Here is a 22,618-nt window from a genome sequence, read left to right on the forward strand (position 1 = left end):
AGGCTGCAGTGAGCTGTGATCACACCACTGCGCTCCAGCCTGGGTGACAAATTAAGATCCTGTCTCTAACAAAAAAACAGGAAAGAAAGAAAAAGAAAGAAACAGTAGTTTGTTACTTAAAGAAACAAAAAGCAAACAAAAAAACTCTGGAGATAGGTAGATAGCAATTGGTTATTTCAGTTGCCTTTTACTGTGTGTAGCTTTTATATTTAGGAGAAAGTCATCTTACAGTGTGCTGAGCTTGTTACTATTTCTGTGCCATTTTTCCAACCATTTTGTGTTCCTTTACCAGATTTTTTTGTGTTAAGATTACCTGTGCATTTCCTTCTGGTACAAGTTTCCTGATTTAGTAATTTGTAATAGATTCACTATATGTTATTATTTTCTCCAGTGTCGGAACCTGCTTAATTGCTATATCGGTTTATATCTACCCATAACAAAAAGTTTTAAAGAATATAATAATTTTTAAATACTAAGCTGGATATTTATAGTGTAGAGTAATTACTTGAGAAAGTTATACTTTAATTTTTCACTTTTGGTTAGCTTGATCCTTCTGCTCAGATTTCACCAATTTAAATTCTAAGTTACTGAAGTTCTGTCCATGTTAGATCGGTTTTCTTTGAAAAAAAGGATTTTTGTCATTATTGTGAAGCTTTTTCATGATACTTGTATTTGTCAGTGTGAATTCTATCTATAACCGTGAAATTATTAAAGTAGAAAGTGTTAGAGCAGCGATGATAAAATAATTCTGAATGTCTGAACATCTGTGTTGCCACTTCCACATTTTTATTAGTTCCTGAAGCATATTGTCTTTTGTTGTTGTTGAGATGGAGTCTCGCTCTGTCACCCAGACTGGAGTGCAGTAGTGCGATCTTGGCTCACTGCAACCTCTGCCTCCTAGGTTCAAGCAATTCTCATGCCACAGCCTCCAGAGTAGCTGGGACTACAGGCGCATGCCACTACGCCCTGCTGGTTTTTGTGTTTTTAGTAGAGACGGGGTTTTACCATGTTGGCCAGGATGGTCTCAAACTCCTGACCTCAGGTGATCCACTGACCTTGGCCTCCCAAAGTGCTGGGATTACAGGTGTGAGCCACCGTGCCTGGCCAGCATGTTGTCTTTTTAAAGAGGTGTTTGTGCCACTAAGATGTATGTAAATTCTTTTTTTCTTTCTTTTTTTTTTTTTTTTTTTTTTTTTTTTTTTTTTTTTTTTGAGATAGAGTCTCACTCACTCTGTTGCCCAGGCTGGAGTGCAATGGTGCAATCTCAGCTCACTGCAACCTCCATCTCCCGGGTTCAAGTGAGTCTCCTGCCTCAGCCTTCCGAGCAGCTGGGGTTACAGGCACCTGCTACCACACCTGGCTAATTTTTGTATTTTTAGTAGAGACAGGGTTTCGCCATGTTGGTGAGTGGTCTCAAACTCCTGGCTTCAGGTGATCCACCCTCCTCAACTTCCTCCAAAAGTGCTGGGATTATAGGCATGAGCCATTGCGCCCAGCCTGTATGTAAATTCTACATTTCATACTTAATGTAGGTTGCCTTTTTTCAGTCCTTTGATTAGTTAACTGTGGCGTGATCGCCTAGGATACTGGTTTCAAGTAGACATTTTAGGGCAGACATTGTCCTCTTAGTCACTTTTATCTTCTTTTCTTAAAAATGCTCAGAAATCTTAGTTTATGTGGTCAGAATGAAAGACTCAAGTTAACAAATAATATGGAAGTATTGGCCAGGCGCAGTGGCTCATACCTGTAATCCCAGCACTTTGAGAGGCCAAGGTGGGCGGATCACCTGAGGTCAGGAGTTCAAGACCAGCCTGGCCAACTTGGCAAAACTCCATCTCTACCAAAAAAAAAATACAAAAAATGTAGCTGGGCGTGGGGCCATGCACCTGTAATCCCAGCTACTCGGGAAACTGAGGCACGAGAATCACTTGAACCCAGGACACAGAGGTTGCAGTGAGCCTAAAACTGCTCCACTGCACTCCAGCCTGGGTGACAGAGTAAGACTCGTGTCAGAAAAAAAAAAAGAAATATGGAAGAAATATGGAAGTATTGCAACTGTAGAATTTGTGAGAGGAAGCCTGGGCTTAATTTCTAATCATTAATATTTCAGTACCTGACTGAAGTAACTGTAATGTGGCAAACTATAATGATGTACAGGAACTGACACCCGAAAGTATGAACAAATGCAAGAATTCATATTATCTGTTTTCTTTCATTAGAGAGTCAAAGGTCATGAAATATGACAAATATGATTCCTTACTGATACATTAGTACAATACTATAAAATTATTAAGGCCTATCTCAAAAAGCACAATTTTATTTATTTTTTTTATTTTTGAGATGGAGTCTCAGTCTATCACCCAGGCAGGAGTGCAGTGGCGTGATCTCAGTTCACTGCAACCTCTGCCTCCTGGGTTCAAGCAATTCTCCTGCCTCAGCCTCCTGAGTAGCTGGAATTACAGGCACGTGCCACCACACCTGGCTAATTTTTTGTATTTTTAGTAGATACGGGATTTCACCATGTTGGCCAGGCTGGTTTCGAACTCCTGGCCTCAAGTGATCCACCTGCCTTGGCCTCCCAAAGTGTTGGGATTACAGACATGAGCCACCACACCTGGCCACACATGTTTTTATAACCATATAGTTGGGCTGTGTATGGTGATTTACACCTGTAATCCCAGCACTTTGGGAGGCCGAAGCAGGAGGATCGCTTGAGCCTAGGAGTTCAAGGCTGCAGTGAATTATGATTATGTCACTATGCTCCAGCCTAGGCAGCAGGGCAAGACCCCATCTCTACAAAAAAAAAATGTTTAAAAATTAGCTGGGTGTGGTAGTGCACGCCTGTAGTCCCAGCTACTGGGGAGGCTGAAGTGGGAGGTTTACTGGAGCCCAGGAGTTCAAGGCTGTAGTGAACTGTCCTGTGCCACTTGCATGCCAGCCTGGGCAACAAGGCAAGACCCTGTCTCCAAACAAACAAGCATATAATTGGGCGAAGAAAATGTTATATTTCCCTGAATATTGTAAGGAGACTAACTGGAGAACAGTCCCATTCTAAATTGACCTTTTATTTTTCCCTTCTTCAGTCTTCCAACCTTGAAGTAGTCCTATCTGTTGCCTTAGATACTGAACACTGCAGGCTACAATTATACAATGAGCAGATTGATTAAACTGCAAATTTAAATATCGTAGAATTGTCAGTGCCATTTGGTAATGTTGTATATTGACTGGTCAGCTACAACAGGAGACTGGTCAGCTGTCTCCTGTTTCCTACAACTGATATTTAGCATATTTTTCTTTCAACAAATATTTCTTGAACTGCTACTCTGTTCCAGGTGTTGTTCAAGTTCCAGGGATACAGCAGTGAATGATAGAAGGAAGAACCTTGCCCTCATGGAGCTTACCTTCCAGCAAAATACTAATTGTTACATGAGGGTTGGTTAAATATGAGCAGTTACTGTTGTTGGTGAATGACTGTTCTACCAATTTGCCTGGAACAGCCCTATTATAACACCCATTTATTAGTTTAATAGTCATCCCTTTCATTTTCAAAGGGTTCCCAGTTTGTAGAGTAAATTATATGACCGTCCTTGTTCTAAACCTTTCGTATACATTAATTCGTTTAATCCTCACAGTAACCCTATGAGGTATATGAGATTATTAACATCATTATACAGGTGTAGAAAGTGAAGCACAGAGAAATTAAATTAACCTGCCTTTGATGGGAGTAACTTGCAAAACCAGAATTCAAATCCAAACAACAGCTTGGTTCCTAGTCACTCTACTAGACTGCCTCCATACTACTGTTCTCAATCTTTACTGTTTTACTCTGCCTGTCATCTTTCCTCTCCACAGCAAAGTAAAGCAGGTAAAGTAATACCACACATTCGCAGATGAATTTATGGTTCTGCAGAGTGAATTTTCTCCACTTGCTACTCCCTCCTTTACAAATCTGTCTTCCTATCTACTCGGCCTCACTTTATCCCTCCATTTCATAGGAATGGACATCTCTCCTCCTGTCTAAAACTTGTATTCTAGCCCCATCTCACCCTGCATTTTGTTGGACTTTGTCCTCTAAATTACTCTTCTCTTTTTCTTGGGCCTTCCATTTCCATTGTTCCACTAGCTTTTCCCATTCAGCACATGAAGAGGATTTTTTGTTGTAATTGTTGAAAATGTATATCACTCTTTTAAGAATTCTGCTTGGCTGGGCGCAGTGGCTCAAGCCTGTAATCCCAGCACTTTGGGAGGCCGAGGCGGGTGGATCACGAGGTCAGGAGATCGAGACCATCCTGGCTAACATGGTGAAACCCCTTCTCTACTAAAAATACAAAAAACTAGCCGGGCGTGGTGGCGGGCGCCTGTAGTCCCAGCTACTCGGAGGCTGAGGCAGGAGAATGGTGTGAACCTGGGAGGCGGAGCTTGCAGTGAGCCGAGATCGCGCAACTGCACTCCAGCCTGGGTGACACAGCGCGAGACTCCGTCTAAAAAAAAAAAAAAAAGAATTCTGCTTTACTACTGGGAAAGGTTTTTAAAAGTTTATTAATAATATAATGATGATAAATGGCTGCTAATTTTTACCCTATTTAAATTCCAGGTACTGTATATAATCTCTAATCCTTTTAACAAACTACAGATATTTTACAGATGAAAAGATGGAAGCTCAATGGGCTACATAACTTTCTTAGCTTATGAATAGTAGCACTGAATTCAGTCTCGTATTTGTCTTAATCCAAAGCCCATTCTATTTCAAGTATAACATGCTAGTGTATCACAATTCTTAAGACTTCCCTTGATCCTCTGCCTGTGCCTTATTGCCCTACAGCTCTCCTTTTTATAGAAAAGCTTTGTAAAAAAAGTATTTAATACTTGTAGACTCTTCTTGCCTTTCATTTACTTATCGACCCATTCTAGTCTAACTTCTACTTCTGTATCAGGATCCTCCAAAGAAACAATCTCTAGGAGGTTTTATATATATATATGATATAATATATATATCATATATGATATATATCACATATTAATATATATTATATATTATCTATTTTAAGAATTCACTCATGTGATTGTAGGGGCTGGCAGGCTGGCAAGTCTGATACCTGTAAAGCAGGCCAACAGGCTGGAAACTCAGGCAGGGTTTCTTCTCCAGGAAACTTGTTTTTGCTCTTGAGGCCTTCAACTGATTGGATGAAGCCTATCCATATTACCAAGGCTAATCTCCTTTACCTAAATTCAATTTATTGTAATAATATTTACAGAGTAGCTTCTAATTACGCATAGAATCAAGATCAAAGTCCTTATCAGGAATAGAAGACCTCCCGTGATTAGGCCTTTCCTACTATATCTCCCATTATGCCTCTCCCATTGCCAAGTCTACTTACCAAGCCATACTAAAATATTTATAGAGCCCCAGAATTGCCATGTTGTTTGCTTCCATGTCCTGTACTGCTGTTTCTTTTGCCTGGCATGTCCAATACTTCTGTTATTTCCCTGTCTCCCTGCCCCTACCTAGAGCATCAAGAAAAATTATTTCAGCACCCAGTTCAGTCTTCTCCTTTGTATAACCTTCCCTAATTTCACAAAGAGTTTGATTATACCTCTTTTCTGACATCACTGTACCTTGTTCTCAGCTCTACTGTAGCACTTACCTATGGTATTCTTTATTTTTTGTCTGATTGTTGCCTTTCAGTAACCGTCCAGGTATTTCCACTGGCTGGCATATTATAGGCACTCATCAAATGTATGGTGGTGGTGGAGATGATGAGGCCTAGTGGATCACAGGTTAAGTAAGGCCATGTCCCCATATCAAGTTTTCCTAGGCTTGGATCACATATAGAGGAGAGTGGTAGACAGTTCTGATAGTCTCCCTTGTCCCTTCTAGAGGCTGCTGCGCCAACCTTAGCAACAGATTCTTTTTGATCTATATTTTTTATGATAATCTGATACCTATTCTCAGCCTTCATATTGCTTTCGTTTTATCTTGCTGTATCCTTGAGGCAGTTAAAAAGAAAGGATACTGTTAAATTACTATTACATTCCATCACAGGAGGAATTATGCATCAGCTTGTTCTCATGTGATTCTCATGTGCCAAAAAGTATTTTCTGAGCCAGTAAAAAGAAAATTATTTTTTTGGGGTAGTTTTTAAATCTTCCTGTGTCCCCAAAATGTCTCCATGCATTTAATGTCAAGTTAAAACCCAAGCCAAGGCTGGGTGCAGTGGTGCACACTTGTAGTCCTGGCTACACATGAGACTGGGACGGGGGGATCACTTGAGCCCAGGAGTTCAAGGCTGTAATGCTCTATGATCATACCTGTGAATAGCCACTGCACTCCAGCGTGGGCAACATAGTGAGACCTCGTCTCTAAAATTATTAGATGCTGGGCACAGTGGCTCGCACCTGTAATCCCAGCACTTCAGGAGGCTGAGGTGGGCAGATCACTTGAGATCAGGAGTTCCAGACCAGCCTGGCCAATGTGGTAAAACTCCATCTCTACTAGAAATACAAAAATTAGCCGGGCGTGATGGCAGGAGCCTGTAATCCTAGCTATTCGGGAGGCTGAGGCAGGAGAATCGCTTGAACCCGGGAGTGGGGAGGTTGCAGTGAGCCAATATCGCATCATTGCTCTCCAGCCTGGGCAACAGAGTGAGACTCTGTCTCAAGAAAAAAAAAATTATTAGGAAAAATGTCAGTGTTAACTCTGAGAGAACAAATAATGGCTTTTTAAAGATTGTTAATAGAGTAATGAAGACTTACTGTGTTTTTAACACGAAAATTTTAGGTGACCAAGGGTCCTGCTATAACATACTGGGGTCATAGGATAGTAGAATGGTCAACACCTCAATTTAGACATGTTACTTCTTGCTCTAAATACATTTGTAGATGCTACTTGTGGTGTAACTCCTTATGTGTTTAATATGTATCTGACTCTTGGTTTTCTTGATTTTTTAAATGGGTGAAGGATCTAGTTATGAATTCTTTGCCCTTTATGGAATTTGATATCTTGGGTTTTATTCCATCTGTTACTTCCCTTTTACTTACTTTTATCTTATTGTTTTGCATTGTGTTTGTAAAATAATGGCTTTGGCTTATTTTTTCCTGAACTTTTCTGCAGTTTGGTTTGAGTATCTGGCTTTGGGTACCACTCCTGAACTTGGACTCCATCTGTACTTGTGACTTTTGGAAGGCAGAAGTCAGTGTTTTCTGTGGAAGATGACTTTTTTTTAATATTGTATATGTGTATCTTCCCCTCCCCTTTTTCGTTTCTCTTAAAAGACTGGAAAAAAAGCGGTTAAAGCAGTTCTGTGGGTCTCAGCAGATGGACTCAGAGTTGTGGATGAAAAAACTAAGGTAAGATTCTTTATTTTGATTTTGATTTTTTTTTTTTTTTTTTTTTTTTTTTGGAGATGGAGTTTCACTCTTGTCGCCCAGGCTGGAGTGCAATGGCGCCATCTCAGCTCACTGCAACCTCCGTCTCTCGGGTTCAAGCAACTCTCCTGCCTCAGCCACCCGAGTAGCTGGGATTACAGGGGTGTGCTACCACGCCTGGCTAACTTTTCTATTATAAGCAGAGACGGGGTTTCACCATGTTGGCCAGGCTGATCTCAAACTCCTGACCTCAGGTGATCCACCGGCAGCTTCCCAAAGTGCTGGGATTAAAAGAGTGAGCCACCGTGTCTGGCCTAAGGTAAGATTCTTATAAGCATAAATAGGACTCCTCGTATGTTTTTAAAAATCTCTAATGATCAGATATAATACCCTTAAACTGTTGAAAGGTATTATATTGTTGAAGCTTTATCCTTCCACTTAGTCCAAAGTACAATCTTCTGAGAGACTATTTAACGTTCAGGAAACCACTTTAGTTACTCATTTACTTTATGAAAAATAGTATTCTCTCAACATTTTGTTCTACATGACATAGCATGTCTAAGGTACTAAGCATTAGCATTTAGTGTTAAGATCTGAGTTCTATTTTTTTTTTTTTTTTTTTTTGATATGGAGTTTCACTCTTGTTGCCCAGGCTGGAGTGCAGTGGTACAATCCCAGCCCACTGCAACCTCCACCTCTTGGGTTCAAACGATTCTCCTGCCTCAGCCTCCCAAGTAGCTGACTACACACACGGACCACCATGCCCCACTAATTTTTGTATTTTTTGGTACAGACGAGGTTTCACCTTGTTGGTCAGGCTGGTCTTGAACTTCCGATCTCAAATGATCTGCCTGCCTTGGCCTCCCAAAGTGCTGGGATTACAGGCATGAGCCACTGCCTGTGGCCTATTTTTGTTCTTACATATTTTTTTAAAAGTTTTTACTCTCACAAATTTGATATAAAAGATGATAGACTATCCTTTTACCGTATTTTAAAATTAAAAACAGATGGACTCCACATCTGAAATTTCTTCTTGCTCTGAAGAAAACACTATTTTAAGAAAATGATATTTGAACTAATTAACCTGGCTTTTGACTCAAAACTCAATTTAAGTGACATCTTAAGGACTAGTAAATGGCTCTTTAGTTAACATTTACTTAGAATCCAAATAATATCTCAAATCATAGGTAGCATTTTGCATTTGAGAAACAGTGATCCTAAATGCCTAAATAAGAATAGACACACAGCTCTACCCCTAGAAAGCATAAGGTGTTATATAAGGACATTTAATTATTAATTAAAATTTCCTAGAATACCTAAAGTCAGGAAAAAATTTAACAAGAAGATAATTTTTTAAAAAATTCAAATGCCACTGAAAGGGGAGAAAGTCTGGCAGGTAAAAAGCAGTTTTGATAGGAAACTTGCCTGGTAATTTCAAGTGATTTAATATAGCTGCATTTTAGTTATTTGACCTTACATTGCGTACTTTTTTTTAAGTTCAAGAGAAGCAATAGTCTTCAATTTTAGTACATTACTGTAGGAAACAGTGATCATTTTAATTATTTTTTGGAACTTGTGTAGTTTTCATTAGTGTTTGGATGAAATTTGTTACACTTGAAAGCTATGTATTTAATTGTTTTATACAATAGTTGGAAAGTAATATTGCCCCCTTGTGGCTACTCACACCACTGGCATTCATTAGTTTTTTCCACACTGAATAGTAGTAATTAGTAGTCATTGGTGGCTTGTCACCATTGGGACCATCTTCCCACCTTGTATTTCGCTATAAGCAGGAACTAATACTGTGTTGGGATCAGTATTTGTGATAACACCATGCCATGATCTGCACAAATTTTTGTGGAACAGAAGCTGAAATCTGAAGCCCTTAACCTTTGAGCAAGAAGCTCTGTCAGATTGCCTTGCTATCCCATCTCCCAACTCATGTGTATCTTGATTCTGATAGTGTTCCTACCTTTTTTTTATTTTGTTTTGTTTTGTTTTGTTTTTTTCTTTTTCTTGAGACAGTGTCTTACACTGTCACCCAGGCTGGAGTACAGTGGCACAGACATAGCTCACTGCAGCCTCAGTCTCCTAGACTCAAGGGATCCTGCAACCTCAGCCTCTCAAGTAGCTGGGACTGCAGGCACACACCACCATGGCCCAGATATTTTTTTCTTTTTTTAGAGATGGGGTCTCACTATGTTGCCCAGGCTGGTTTCGAACCCCTGGGCTCAAGCAATCCTCCCACCTCAGCGTCCCAAAGTGCTGGGATTACAGGTGTGATCTACTGCACTCAGCCTAGTGTTCCTATTTGAGTATAGTAACTCTTAGTGTCTTAGAAAAAGAGATAAATGAATGGCCGGGTGCAGTGGCTTATGCCTGTAATCCCAGCACTTTGGGAGGCCGAGGCAGGCGGATCACGAGGTCAAGAGATCAAGACCATCCTGGCTAACACGGTGAAACCCCATCTCTACTAAAAATACAAAAAATTAGCTGGGCGTGGTGGCAGGCGCCTGTAGTCCCAGCTACTCAGGAGGCTGAGGCCGAAGAATGGCATGAACCTGGGAGGCAGAGCTTGAAGTGAGCCAAGAACGCGCCACTGCACTCCAGCCTGGGCAACAGAACAAGACTCTGTATCAAAGAAAAAAAAAAGAAAAAGAAAAAGACATAAATGAATTGCAAATGGAAATGTAATTGAACTAGTAGATGGAAATGTGAATGGAAATGAAATTTATGTTACAAAGAAAAAAATTAGAAAAACAAGTTTCAAAATGACTGTTCAGTGTGTTTCACTTCCAGCAATAGCTAAATAGAGCTTCTGTTGGACTGACCCTCTAGCAAACAACTGTAAATTCTAAACAAAATAACCCAATTATTCAAAGACACTAGAAAATAACCCAAACAGATAGATTCTAGAGAGAAGCCGACACTTAGAAGAAGGAAATTGTATTGGGTGATTTCCCATTTCACAGCTTCTAGCTTAAGGATAGGTCCTAGTCTGTACCATATAGGGTAGCTCTAACTTCAGTAAGAAACACTTAGTCTTTTGGTCTTAAAAACCAAAAGACATAATTTTTTTGTGTGTTTGTTTGTTTTTTTTTTTGAGATGGAGTCTGGCTCTGTCGCCCAGGCTGGAGTGCAATGGTGCGATCTTGGCTCACTGCAACCTCTACCTCCTGGGTTCAAGCAATTCTCCTGCCTCAGCCTCCCAAGTAGTTGGGATTACAGGCACCCGCCAGCACACCCAGCGAATTTTAGTATTTTTGGTAGAGACGGAGTTTCACCGTGTTGGCCAGGTTGGTCTCGAACTCCTGACCTCAAGTGATCCACCTGCCTCAGCCTCCTAAAGTGCAGAAGACAGAATTTGAGGCAACAATAGCCACTAGAAGGTAAAAAGAGAGGCTGGGCGTGGTGGCTCACACCTGTAATCCCAGCAGTTTGGGAGGCCAAGGTGGGTGGATCACTTGAGGCCAGTAGTTCAAGACCAGCCTGGCCAACATGCTAAAGCCCTGTCTCTCCTAAAAATACAAAAAATTGGCTGGGCATGGTGTTGTGTGCCTATGGTTCCAGCTACTTGGGAGGCTGAGGCACGAGAGTCACTTGAACCTGGAAGGCAGAGGTTGCAGTAAGCTGAAATTGCGCCATTGCACTCCAGCAGCTTGGGTGACAGAGCAAGACTGTCTCAAAAAAAGAAAGTAAAAAGAGAATCCTGAAAATAAGCCAAAAAGGAGTAATTCTGTCCCAAATTCTGTTCATAAATTCTGCCCTAATCTCTGCCCCTTTAGCCATGTAGATTCAAGGCAGACTCCAAATAGCCCAACTAAGGATATAAAAAGTGATACTTGATTACCTACGTATGGTGACACGCACCTGTAGTCCTACCTACTTGGGAGGCTGAGGCGGGAGGATCGCTTGAGCCCAGGAGTTGAGGTTACAGTAAGCAGTGATTGTGCCACTGCACTCCAGCCTGGATGATGGAGCGAGGCAGTCTCAAAAAAAGAACAAAAACACCCTGATGTCTGAGGTGCTGTTCAAAAGATAGAGTTTTCCATTTGAGTATAATCAAATAAGCTACCTGATAAAACCAAAAACGTAACATTTCCAAGGAATATAATGGAATCCAGACTCTCCACATACAACATTCACAATGTCTACAATGTGGTTACTCAGCATACAACAAAACAGACAAGTCTGACTTATTCTCATCAAAATAACAATCAATAAAGACCCAACTTCAAGATGACTCAGATGTTGGAATTAGCAGACAGATTTTAAGTACCCTCCTTCATTATTTGACCAAGAAATAAACATCTCTTGTCTTTGAGTCATTATATTGTTTTGTATTTATAGCATCACCACAACTAGTACAGAAAATGGCACACTGAAGTAGAGTGCTACCTTAACAGAAATGAAAATAGTGTATAGTAGGGATTATAACTATACTCAGTGACAGAAAGGAAATATGTTCATATTGAATGAAGAGATAGAAATCTTGGCAGAGAATAGAAACTATGAAAAAGAAACAAATGGCCAGGCGCGGTGGCTCACACCTGTAATCCCAGCACTTTGGGAGGCCGAGGCATGTGGATCATGAGGTCAGGAGATTGAGACCATCCTGGCTAACACAGTGAAACCTGTCTCTACTAAAAACACAAAAAATTAGCCGGGTGTGGTGGCACATGTCTGTAGTCCCAGTTACTCGGGAGGCTGAGGCAAAAGAATTGCTTGAACCCTGGAGGCAGAGGTTACAGTGAGCCAAGATCGCGCCACTGAATTCCAGCCCAGGTGACAAAGTGAGACTGTCCAAAAAAAAAAAAGAAAAAGAAAAAGAAACAAATGGAAATTCCACACCTGAAAAAATATAGAATCTGAAGTAAATTCACTGGATAGGGTATATCTAATGTAAAAAAGCAAGGCGCAGAACTGTGTGTGTATGTGTGTAGTGTTCATTGTGTAACGAAGGTAGCATAAACATGACTATTATATGTATTTGCTTATATTTGGAAATAAACCCAAAGGATTAAAGATACTGATTTACATATATTGTTGAATGTGGACTCTACCATGAAAGAGATGTAAAACTAGAATCAACAAGCATATGCTTTAGAACATGTAGATGAGAGAGGTATCTGGGTAAAGTGCCTCTTAGGATATCTGCTAAGTCCAATTCTCAGTATTTAAACTGCTGGACACAGATCTAGCTATTCCATAGCCTAGTTGTATCAGATGTATGGATTGTGCATCATGAAATGAACATCCTGTGTTCTGAGAAGCTCAAATAACCTCATAAGTCTTCTCTTTCTTTGTGTGTCCTATTTTCTAGGACCTCATAGTTGACCAGACGATAGAGAAAGTTTCTTTCTGTGCCCCAGATAGGAACTTTGATAGAGCCTTTTCTTACATATGTCGTGATGGCACCACTCGTCGCTGGATCTGTCACTGCTTCATGGCTGTCAAGGACACAGTGAGTCCAACAAATATGTATTTAATGATGAGTATTCTCAGTTAGCTGGGCTCTTTCTGGGTTTGCTCAGCCAAGCAGTTTCTACTACATTTTTAACAAGTTTGTGCTGCTACAGCTGCTCTTGGAAGTGCCTAAACTAGCCTACTTTCAGCTCCTTTTATTCAAATATTTTACACTCTTGGTGTAACCCCGGGAGTTGCAACTCATTGAACAAAATGATTGGCTGAAACCAAAGATCATTAAAGGAAGATAAAAATGGTCTGGTGATAGTGGTTGCTAAACTTTATTTGAAACTTTTAATTATTGGAAGTATTTTCAGGGTTCTTAAATGTATTTGTTTGCTAACACATATGGGTATGGTATTAAAAATGTATTTGCAAAGAGACTACTACAAATGAAAGAACTTGGCTGGGCCTGATGGCTCACCCCTATAATCCCAGCACTTTGGCCAGGGCAGGAGGATCACTTGAGACCACAAGTTGGAAACCAACCTGGGTTATGTGGCAAGACCTCATCTTCACAAAGTTAAAGAAAAAATTAGCCAGGCATGGTGGCACATGCATGTAGTCCTAGCTACATGCCTTGGGAGGCTGAGGCGAGCAGATCACTTGAGACCACGTGTTGGAGGCTACAGTGAGTCATCGTGCCATTACACTCCAGCCTGGGTGACAGAGTGAGACCTTGTCTCCAAAAAAAAAAAACTGAGTTGGAGTATACTTTCAACTATTATAAAAACAGAAATACTGGCCAGGCACGGTGGTTCACACCTGTAATCCCAGCACTTTAGGAGGCCGAGGCAGGCAGATCACGAGGTCAGGAGTTCAAGACCAGCCTGGCCAATATGGTGAAACCCCCGTCTCTACTAAAAATACAAAAAAATTAGCCAGGCATGGTGGCACATGCCTGTAGTCCCAGCTACTCGGGAGGCTGAGGCAGAAGGATTGCTTGAACCCAGGAGGTGGAGGTTGCAGTGAACTGAGATTGCACCACTGACTCCATCCTGGGCAACAGAGTAAGACTCCATTTAAAAAAAAGAAAAGAAATACTGGCCGGGCATGGTGGCTCACACCTGTAATCCCAGCACTTTGGGAGGCTGAGGTGGGCAGATCACCTGAGGTCAAGGGTTCAAGACCAGTCTGGCCAACATGGTAAAACCCTGTCTCTACTAAAAATGCAAAAATTAGCCAGGTGTGGTGGTGCATGCCTGTAATCCCAGCTACTTGGGAGACTGACTCAGGAGAATCGCTTGAACCGGGATGCAGAGGTTGCAGTGAGCCAAGATTGTGCCACTGAACTCCAGCCTATATGACAGAGTAAGACGCCATCTCAAAATAAAACAAAAATAGGCCAGGCATGGTGGCTCATGCCTGTAATCCTAGCACTTTGGGAGGTCGAGGTGGGCATATCACTTGAGGTCGGGAGTTCAAGACCAGCCTGGCCAACATGATGAAACCCTGTCTCTACTAAAAATACAAAAATTAGCTGGCCATGGTGGCGGGTGCCTGTAATCCCAGTTATTCAGGAGGCCGAGGCACGAGAATCGCTTGAACCCAGGAGGCAGAGGTTACAGGTGAGTAAAGCTCTTGCCAAAGTTTAATCTGGATGATAAGTAGTGGCTATGCTCTAAAAATTGCCCAAAATTGTTTAAAGATCTTTGAGACACTGGTGTAAACAAATGCTAAGAACTCAGGCTCTGAGTCAGATACGGGTTTCAGTTCTGATTCTGGTTCTTACTAGCGTGGGATTTGGGGCAAGTTACTTAACATTCTCTGTCTTGGTATATACTTCTATAAATGGAGAAAGTGGTTGTGAATACTAAATTGGATAATGAGTATAAGCACACTTAGCATAGGGTCTGGCCCACATTACTCCAAAAATTTTAGCTAGTAATGTTTAAGCTGTTCTTCCTTGGTTTGACACAGGTACTTTGAAAATGAGTTAAAGTAACTGAACTATGCTTTTGTCCTCTGTTTCTCAGACCCTAAGTAAACCACAAATTTAGTATATTTTGCTATCACTACACTTTAAAAATCTGGAGTTCAAGAGTTTCCAGATACTAATTTAAAAACCATTTTATTGTCAAATCATGGCCCGGCAGGCTGTTTGAATCTCCTAGGCCAATAGTTCTACTGTATCAAAATCACCTGGAGGACTTGCTTTAAAACATAGATTGCTGGGCCCCATCTCCAGCGTTTTTCATTCAGTGAGTTTGGGGTTGGGACTTCAGAATTTGCACTTAAAGTTCCCAGATGATGCTGTTGGTTGGGGATGAGGTCACTCTGCAACAACTTCTGCCCTAGGCCTAGGAGAAAGAATAAACTTCCTTGACCTGTAGCTTTGTCCTTATAATAGAGCTGCGTTCAAATGCAAACACATTCGAAGAATCTTTCAGTACTCCTGTTTCATGCTTTAACATCTGGCCTAATATCGTCCTACTGGGAAGTTAGATGGAAACTCATGTGGATTCATAGAGTAATTCTGTCAGTCTTTAAGTAGTCAAAAGTTTTTTTAAAAAGTTTAAAAGTTTTAAAAGAGTAAAAAGTAGTCAAAGGTAGTAAAATCTTAGGGACATAAAGCATTTTAAACCTCTACCTGTCCTTATGATAACTAACACTGTCATGCAAAATCCAGTGAAACGACTTGTTCAGAGCTGTGTGTAGGAGCAGCTGCCTACGTGGTGTGATTTTGAGAACACCACAAAAGACTTCCTGTTCCCAAATATCTCTTCTCACTGTGAATGATGCCAACAATTATACCATCTCTAGATTTTTTATTCCACAATTAGCAAAATGGTTTAAAATACAGATAACCCTGCTAAAAATAATCCATTAAATTTATTAAATTGACTCTGGGTAATCCAGTGTATCTATATAAAGCAGTGTTTTGTTCATATACATACGTCCTCCACTCCTCCCACACACAAATCGGTTTTCTCTGCTTAATTCTTTTATAAGTAGACAGTGTGGATGAAAACATGCTTTCGTTTTTGCCTGTGTTTGGTTGGGAGGTAGAGTTGGGAATTAGAGAGAGCTAGAGGAAGATAGGAAAGGTATGGGGGAAAACCTAAAAGCACTGAGGGCCATAAATGAGGAGGGTTGCTTAGAGGGAGGTTTCAGAAAGGGGAGACAGCAAAGCGTTTGTCTCATTGTTAGTGTTTTTTGAAACAGGGTCTCACTATGTCACCCGGGCTGGAGTGCAGTGGCACAATTACAGCTTACTGTAGGTTTAAGCGATCCTCCCACCTCCCAAGTAGGACCACAGACACACACCACCACCACACTCGACTAATTTTCTTTTCTTTTTATTATTATTTTTTTTTAATTATTATTTTTTTTTGAGACAGAGTTTTGCTCCTGTTGCCCAGGCTGGAGTGCAGTGGCACGATCTTGGCTCACCGCAACCTCCACCTCCCGGGTTGAGTTCAAGTGATTCTCCTGCCTCAGCCTCCCGAGTAGCTGGGATTATAGGCATGCGCCATCATGCCTGACTAATTTTGTATTTTTAGTAGAGACAGGGTTTCTCCATGTTGGTCAGGCTGGTCTCAAACTCCTGACCTCAGGTGATCTGCCCGCCTCAGCCTCCCAAAGTGCTGGGATTACAGGCTTGAGCCACTGCACCCGGCCTTTATTTTTATTTTTATTTATTTTTTGAGACAGAGTTTCGCTCTCGTTGCCCGGGCTGGAGTGCAATGGTGCCATCTAAGCTCACAGCAACTTCTACTTCCCAACTTCAAGCAATTCTCCTGTCTCAGTCTCCCAAGTAGCTGGGATTACAGGCACCCGCCACCACGCCCGGCTAATTTTTGTGTTTTTAGTAGAGATGGGGTTTTGCCGTGTTGGCCAGGCTGGTCTCGAACTCCTGACCTCATGATCCACCCACCTCGGCCTCCCAAAGTGCTGGGATTACAGGTGTGAGCCATCCCACCTGGCCTAATTTTCTTTTTTTTTTTTTTTTTTTTTTTTTGATAGAGACAGGGTCTCACTGTATTATCCAGGCTGGTCTCAAACTCCTGGACTCAAGCGATCTGCCCACATCGGCCTCCCAAAGTGCTGGGATTACAGATGTGAGCCACCATGCCCAGCCGCATTCCTTTTTAATCACTGGAATTGTATTTGTTTATCAGAAGTTTTAAGTTTGCACCTTTTTTTCCTAGACATACTAACACTGCATTAAGCTCCTGAAATATGCCTTGCCTTTCCAGTAGTTTCTTAGAAATGGCTGGTAAATATTCCCTCTCCTTCCCCAAAGGGCAACTAGAAGCTTGCATGTCAAGGCTTGAAACCTTGCATAGAGTCTTCTAAGCTGTTGGCCAGGGCTGACATGACAGAGCCTAAGTGATAAAGAGTTCTCCATGGCTGCTTGCAAAAGCGCAGGTTGCTGGTTGTCACTTTACTTCAAGGCTTGTAACAGTGAATTGAACCATCATAAGCACTACCTAAGAAAATTTATTCATTTAAATTAATTTGGCATATGAGAATATATTAAAACAATTTTAAGTTGGAATTTGCAACATCTTGCTTTCATAAAAACAGACTTATTTGGGCCGAGTGTGGTAGCTCACGCCTGTAATCCCAGCACTTTGGGAGGTTGAAGCAGGTAGACCACTTGAAGCCAGGAGTTGGAGACCAGCCTGCCCGACATAGCAAAACCCCATCTCTAATAAAAATACAAAAATTAGCCAGGTGTGGTGGTGCGTGATTATAGTCCCAACTACTCAGGAGGCTGAGGCACGAGAATTATTTGAGCCTGGAGGCAGAGATTGCAGTGAGCAGAGACTGCGCCACTGCACTCCAGCCTGGGTAACAGCAAGACTCTGTCTCAAAAACAAAAAAAAAGGACTTATTTCTATGTAATTGTTAGTAATGTAATTCTGAAAAGCTTTTAAAACCTGCTCTCTACAGGGTGAAAGGTTGAGCCATGCAGTAGGCTGTGCTTTTGCAGCCTGTTTAGAGCGCAAGCAGAAGCGGGAGAAGGAATGTGGAGTGACTGCTACTTTTGATGCTAGTCGAACCACTTTTACAAGAGAAGGATCATTCCGTGTCACAACAGCCACTGAACAAGCAGAAAGAGAGGAGATCATGAAACAAATGCAAGATGCCAAGAAAGGTACAATCTGTTCTACAGTGTGTATTTATGGAATGCAGTTTTTCCCAACAAGGTATTATTTTGAAGCTACCAGGGATAAGTTTTCTCATAATCAAAGAGAACCCTTAGCAATATAAAACCTTATAACAAAGCTGAAAATCTTAAAAACTGCTTCCTTTAGAGTGGCTAGTTGAATGGCTTCAAAAATATGTACTCCATTCTAGTAAGCTATCTGAGGAATCAGAGTGCGGTTGAAGAAGCTGCAGAGACATCTCTTACCCCCTTCCTTCCATCCTGAGATACCTTTTTAATTCGGATGCATCTGATCTCTATGAGAAGCAAATGAAGCAAGTACCTGCATCTTAAAGAAAGCAGCACAGGTCCCAGGGCTTAAGGCTGCAAAGCATCCACAGACTATGATGCTAGCAGAGAGATTTAACAGTAATACTGCTTATATGAGATTATTGCTGTTTTTTAGTGCTTTCTAGTCACAAAAGTCTATAGATTTTGAGAGGTAAGCCTATAACTCTTTTTCCCATAGCTCTGTTAATTTAATTTAGGGTGTGATTTTATAGAGTGTTTTATTTAGGTACACATGGCATTACAGCAGAAATGCCTGTACAAACATTCAAGTTAGTCGGCAGTCTATAAATGTGAGATGGGTATATTTTAGAACCAAATGATAGGGCTTGAAAATATTTTTGCATTCTTGTATATAAGTAGGGTTAAAACCAACAAGACAAGCACAAACAATTCAGGTTAACTAATAGACATTAATATAATTTTGAGGCCAGGTATAGTGGCTCACAGCTATAATCTCAGTACTTAAGGAGGCTGAGGAGGAAAGATCACTTGAGGCCAGGAGTTTGTGACCAGACTGGACAACATAGACCCTATCCCTAAAAAAAAAAAAAAAATTAATTATCCATATTTGGTGGTGCACATCCATAATCCTAGCTACTTGGGAGGCTGAGACCAGAGGATTGCTGGAGCCCAGGAGTATAAGGTTACAGTGAGCTGTGATCATGCCACTGCACTCCTCCAGCCTGGGTAACAGTAAAACCCTGTCTCTTAAAAACAAACAAATATATATATATGATAATTTTTTTACTATAACCTTTTAGTTCTAAACTAGTCTTTTGTTGTTGTTGTTTTGGTTTGATTTGTGTTTTTTTTTTCCTTTTTTTTTTGAGACAGAGTCTAGTTCTGTTGCCCAGGCTGGAATGTAATGGCGCAGTCTCCACTGACTGCAGCCTCCACCTCCTGGGTTCAAGCAATTCTCCTGCCTCAGCCTCCTGAGTAGCTGGGATTACAGGTGCATGCCACCACACCCAGCTAATGTTTGTATTTTTAGTAGAGATGGGCCAGGCTGGTCTTGAACTCCTGATCTCAGTTGATCTGCCTGCTTTGGCCTCCTAAAGTGCTGGAATTACAGGTGTGAGCCACTGCACCTGGCCTTAAACCAGCCCTTTTAGATAGCAGCATTGACTAAAATACTGACCCAAACAGCTCTAATTCTTAACCCCCCTCCAAAAAAAAAGCATACATATTTTTATTTGAAATGAAATTATTGATAGTGATTTTTTTTCATTTCTTGTGAATATTTCCACCAGGAAGCCAAAGGGGGAAAAAATCATGCTATCTATACTAGAAAATTTAACCTGTATTACTGTTATTTAATATGCTTTAGTGGTCTTCAGACTATTCACTAATTAATCATGTTCTTTAATACCACCAAATAATATTCATTGTTATGTACAGCAACTGCAAAGAGATTGAGTCCCAAGATCTACAAAGGATTGTGAGAGTTGGTGGTTGAGATTTGTCACAATCAGAATGGGACTCGACTGGTACCCACAGTCTTATATTTAATCAAATTTAATCCAGTTCAAAATTTTATTTACTGCATGCTTTTATTCAAATGAACCACAAATGCATGATTTAAAGACTGCTTTAGGTTGGGCGTGGTGGCTCACGCTTGTAATCCCAGCACTTTGGGAGGCCGAGGCAGGTGCATCACCTGAAGTCAGGAGTTTGTGACCAGCCTGACCAACATGATGAAACCTCGTGTCTATTAAAAATAAAAAATTAGGGCCGGGCGCAGTGGCTCAAGCCTGTAATCCCAGCACTTTGGGAGGCCGAGATGGGTGGATCACGAGGTCAGGAGATCGAGACCATCCTGGCTAACACGGTGAAAACCCGTCTCTACTAAAAAATACAAAAAACTAGCCGGGCGAGGTGGCGGGCGCCTGTAGTCCCAGCTACTGGGGAGGCTGAGGCAGGAGAATGGCGTGAACCCGGGAGGCGGAGCTTGCATCTCAAAAAAAAAAAAAAAAAAAAAAAATTAGTTGGGTGTGGTGGCATGCACCTATAATCCCAGCTACTTGGGAGGCTGAGGCAGGAGAATCACTTGAACCTGGGAGGTGGAGGTTGCAGTGAGCCGAGATCATGCCATTGCACTCCAGCCTGGGCAAAAAGAGCGAAACTCCATCTCCAACAGTAAATAAATAAATAAAGACTGTTATGTATGACATTCTTTGACACCTAATCAAAGATACATGGTTAAACTTATGCTTATTTAGACCTTTCTAATGCTGCAGTTCCCAAAGTTCTCCTCCCCTAACACACAAGCATTGAAAATCATGAATCATTCTTTAAAAGGCCATATATTAGGAATTCATAGGAACTGGGTTTTTAAGATCTTGTTCACAGTCTTAATTTATAAATCACTGAATGAGAATAAAAGATCTAACATTTCTGTCTTAGTAGACATATAGTACGTTACTAAGCCTTTTATCTGTCTGGAAAATGGATCTGAACCCTACTTCTAACTTACCTTTTAAGAGACATTGGGAAGGAAATGGGTAAAAGGACCTAGAGGGCTTTCACATTTGTCAGCTCTGTAAACTCAAATTATTTGAAGACATTGCTAAGGTCTTCATTCTCTTTATTTTCTTGAGCTGAAACAGATAAGATAGTCGTTGGTTCATCAGTGGCCCCTGGCAACACTGCTCCATCCCCATCCTCTCCCACCTCTCCTACTTCTGATGCCACGACCTCTCTGGAGATGAACAATCCTCATGCCATCCCACGCCGGCATGCTCCAATTGAACAGCTTGCTCGCCAAGGCTCTTTCCGAGGATTTCCTGCTCTTAGCCAGAAGATGTCACCCTTTAAACGCCAACTATCCCTACGCATCAATGAGTTGCCTTCCACTATGCAGAGGAAGACTGATTTCCCCATTAAAAATGCAGGTAATGTAGCATCTACCTGACTCACTGGGTACTCGAGCACTGAAGCATTCTCATCACTTCCCATGAAGACACTGATCCCATTAAACTAGGCATTCCTCTTTCCCTGAGGTTGGTTGATAGTTGTTATCTTTTGTCATTTCCCATAGTGGGAAAACTAAGGTCCATGGAGGGGGATGTGAATCCATAATTTCTCTTCAACAAACAGGCATCAGAGCCATTGTGGAATTTCTAGCCCAAGCCTCAAGATTTGTGGTTTGTCTCGATGTAAGGGCATTCACTGCCTCTCAGCCAACCTGCTTCCAAACATCAAGGGTCTCAAGTTTCTATTCTTATTCTGCCATTTGGGACCCAGCAGGGAATTAATTAAAGAGGCCTTAGAAACACATAGCATTACCAGCAGAAGAAATGGATATGTGCTCATTGTCCTTCTGGCTGGTTGGCTCCATAGGGAGGAAACTCTAGACAGGTGTCTCGTGTACATCTAAGATCTGTTGTTCATCACAGACAATGGACTTGTTCACAAATATTCATTACCTTTCAGAACTGTCCCACAGGCCTTCGTGTGGCCTCTGTACAGCTATGCCAGCCCCTATAGGTCTATCCTCATCATAAAATCTGTAGCTAAAGTATTAAGATCTGGTCAGTGGTTTTGTTGGGCTCTATTTTACCTCGCTCTGAGACATGTCAAGCCATTGCTATAACAGAATATGAGGAAGCTGTCTCAATAGGCCATTCCTACTGATGGTATAAAAGTACAGAGTTAAGTTCATCTGACAGATGAAACTAGGCCTAAAGAATAGTTGGACTAGATGATTACAGAGGGTCTTTTCAGCTCTCAGCTCAGGTACCTCATTTCAGCTCAGTCTCCTTCTAGGGCAGACAGGGAATAAAAACTATTATTCTCTTTACAGATGAGCAAACAGAGCTTTAGCACACATAATTAGCTTCCTTAGTGATACAAAAGTATCCTAGAGTCTGTATTAAGATTAAAGGCCCTAGCGTCCTACACCTCTGCTCACTTTTTCATGTTATCATAGATCATATGCTAAGTACTAGAGACTTTGGAGAAAAATGAGATTGATGATATTATCATAGTTGTTACAGAGAAAAGCACTGAGCATCCACTAGTGTCCCAGACTTTAACCCATTTTCCTGACAGAATTACTAAAGGCTCCAGAACCTAATTCAGATCACAGCCTTGAGAACACGTTGGAAGGCATACAGGTTGCATATGTCTTCTAGAAAGATATGGCTAGCTAAACATCTTGGCACAAAAAGGACAGATTCCCAACAGTGTTATAAGAGGAGGAAATGAAGAAATAAGAGAGGAAGATGTGCCTTAGTACATTAATTGTTGACATTTTATACTTTCCCATCTGAAAAGCCAATGAAATTGTGGCCAGTAAATTTTTTGAAACTGGTTTTGTAGCCCCGCCATACAGTTAATTGA

The 22,618-nt window shown here is 41.2% G+C and overlaps 1 protein-coding gene across 12 annotated transcripts in view; it reads left to right on the forward strand.

The window, feature by feature from the left end:
- The window catches only part of LOC105494287 (NUMB endocytic adaptor protein), a 192,023-nt gene that overhangs the window by 161,806 nt on the left and 7,599 nt on the right, over window positions 1–22,618 (forward strand). For 10 of the 12 annotated variants that reach the window (XM_071099898.1, XM_011762570.2, XM_011762581.2 and 7 more), the window contains 4 exons: window positions 7,273–7,347; window positions 12,689–12,829; window positions 17,731–17,935; window positions 20,875–21,168. In XM_071099898.1, the coding sequence (XP_070955999.1) occupies window positions 7,273–7,347; window positions 12,689–12,829; window positions 17,731–17,935; window positions 20,875–21,168 (715 nt within the window). The remainder of the gene's footprint in view (window positions 1–7,272; window positions 7,348–12,688; window positions 12,830–17,730; window positions 17,936–20,874; window positions 21,169–22,618) is intronic. The other 2 variants (XM_011762574.2, XM_011762578.2) reach the window with 1 other exon arrangement.

Source organism: Macaca nemestrina, chromosome 7 (genome assembly GCF_043159975.1).
Source record: "Macaca nemestrina isolate mMacNem1 chromosome 7, mMacNem.hap1, whole genome shotgun sequence".
NCBI lineage: Eukaryota > Metazoa > Chordata > Mammalia > Primates > Cercopithecidae > Macaca > Macaca nemestrina.